Genomic DNA, 291 nt, shown 5'->3' on the forward strand with positions numbered 1-291 from the left:
TGCATATCTTACTTGCCCATACCTGTCTATTTTGTAGAGATCCAAATAAAGGCTTGCCCTCTGTTTCCAAGAGGTTTTCTTAAAATTAAACACAGAAAAAATTAAGTGGCTTTGTCCTACAGGAACTAACATAACATTTCTGTTAGAATACACTTAGTCCAAGATAAATTTATTCTTAGTATATGTACTTCTTTTTAAAGCTCAACTTTATTCTGATAAGAGAATTCTCTTGAAAAATCTATCTATCTTAAATAGTACTGATTGTTTCCCAGATAAATGGTTGTAACAAGC

At 30.9% G+C, this 291-nt stretch overlaps 1 protein-coding gene across 1 annotated transcript in view; it reads right to left on the bottom strand.

Annotated features, from left to right (window-relative positions):
* Nucleotides 1-291, bottom strand: part of UBR1 (ubiquitin protein ligase E3 component n-recognin 1) — a gene marked incomplete at its 5' end in the record, with an annotated part of 29,685 nt that overhangs the window by 10,867 nt on the left and 18,527 nt on the right. The window contains one exon of the mRNA XM_009587657.1: nucleotides 23-78. Coding sequence (XP_009585952.1) covers nucleotides 23-78 — 56 coding nt within the window. The remainder of the gene's footprint in view (nucleotides 1-22; nucleotides 79-291) is intronic.

The sequence above is a fragment of the Fulmarus glacialis genome, unplaced genomic scaffold (genome assembly GCF_000690835.1).
Source record: "Fulmarus glacialis isolate BGI_N327 unplaced genomic scaffold, ASM69083v1 scaffold37811, whole genome shotgun sequence".
NCBI lineage: Eukaryota > Metazoa > Chordata > Aves > Procellariiformes > Procellariidae > Fulmarus > Fulmarus glacialis.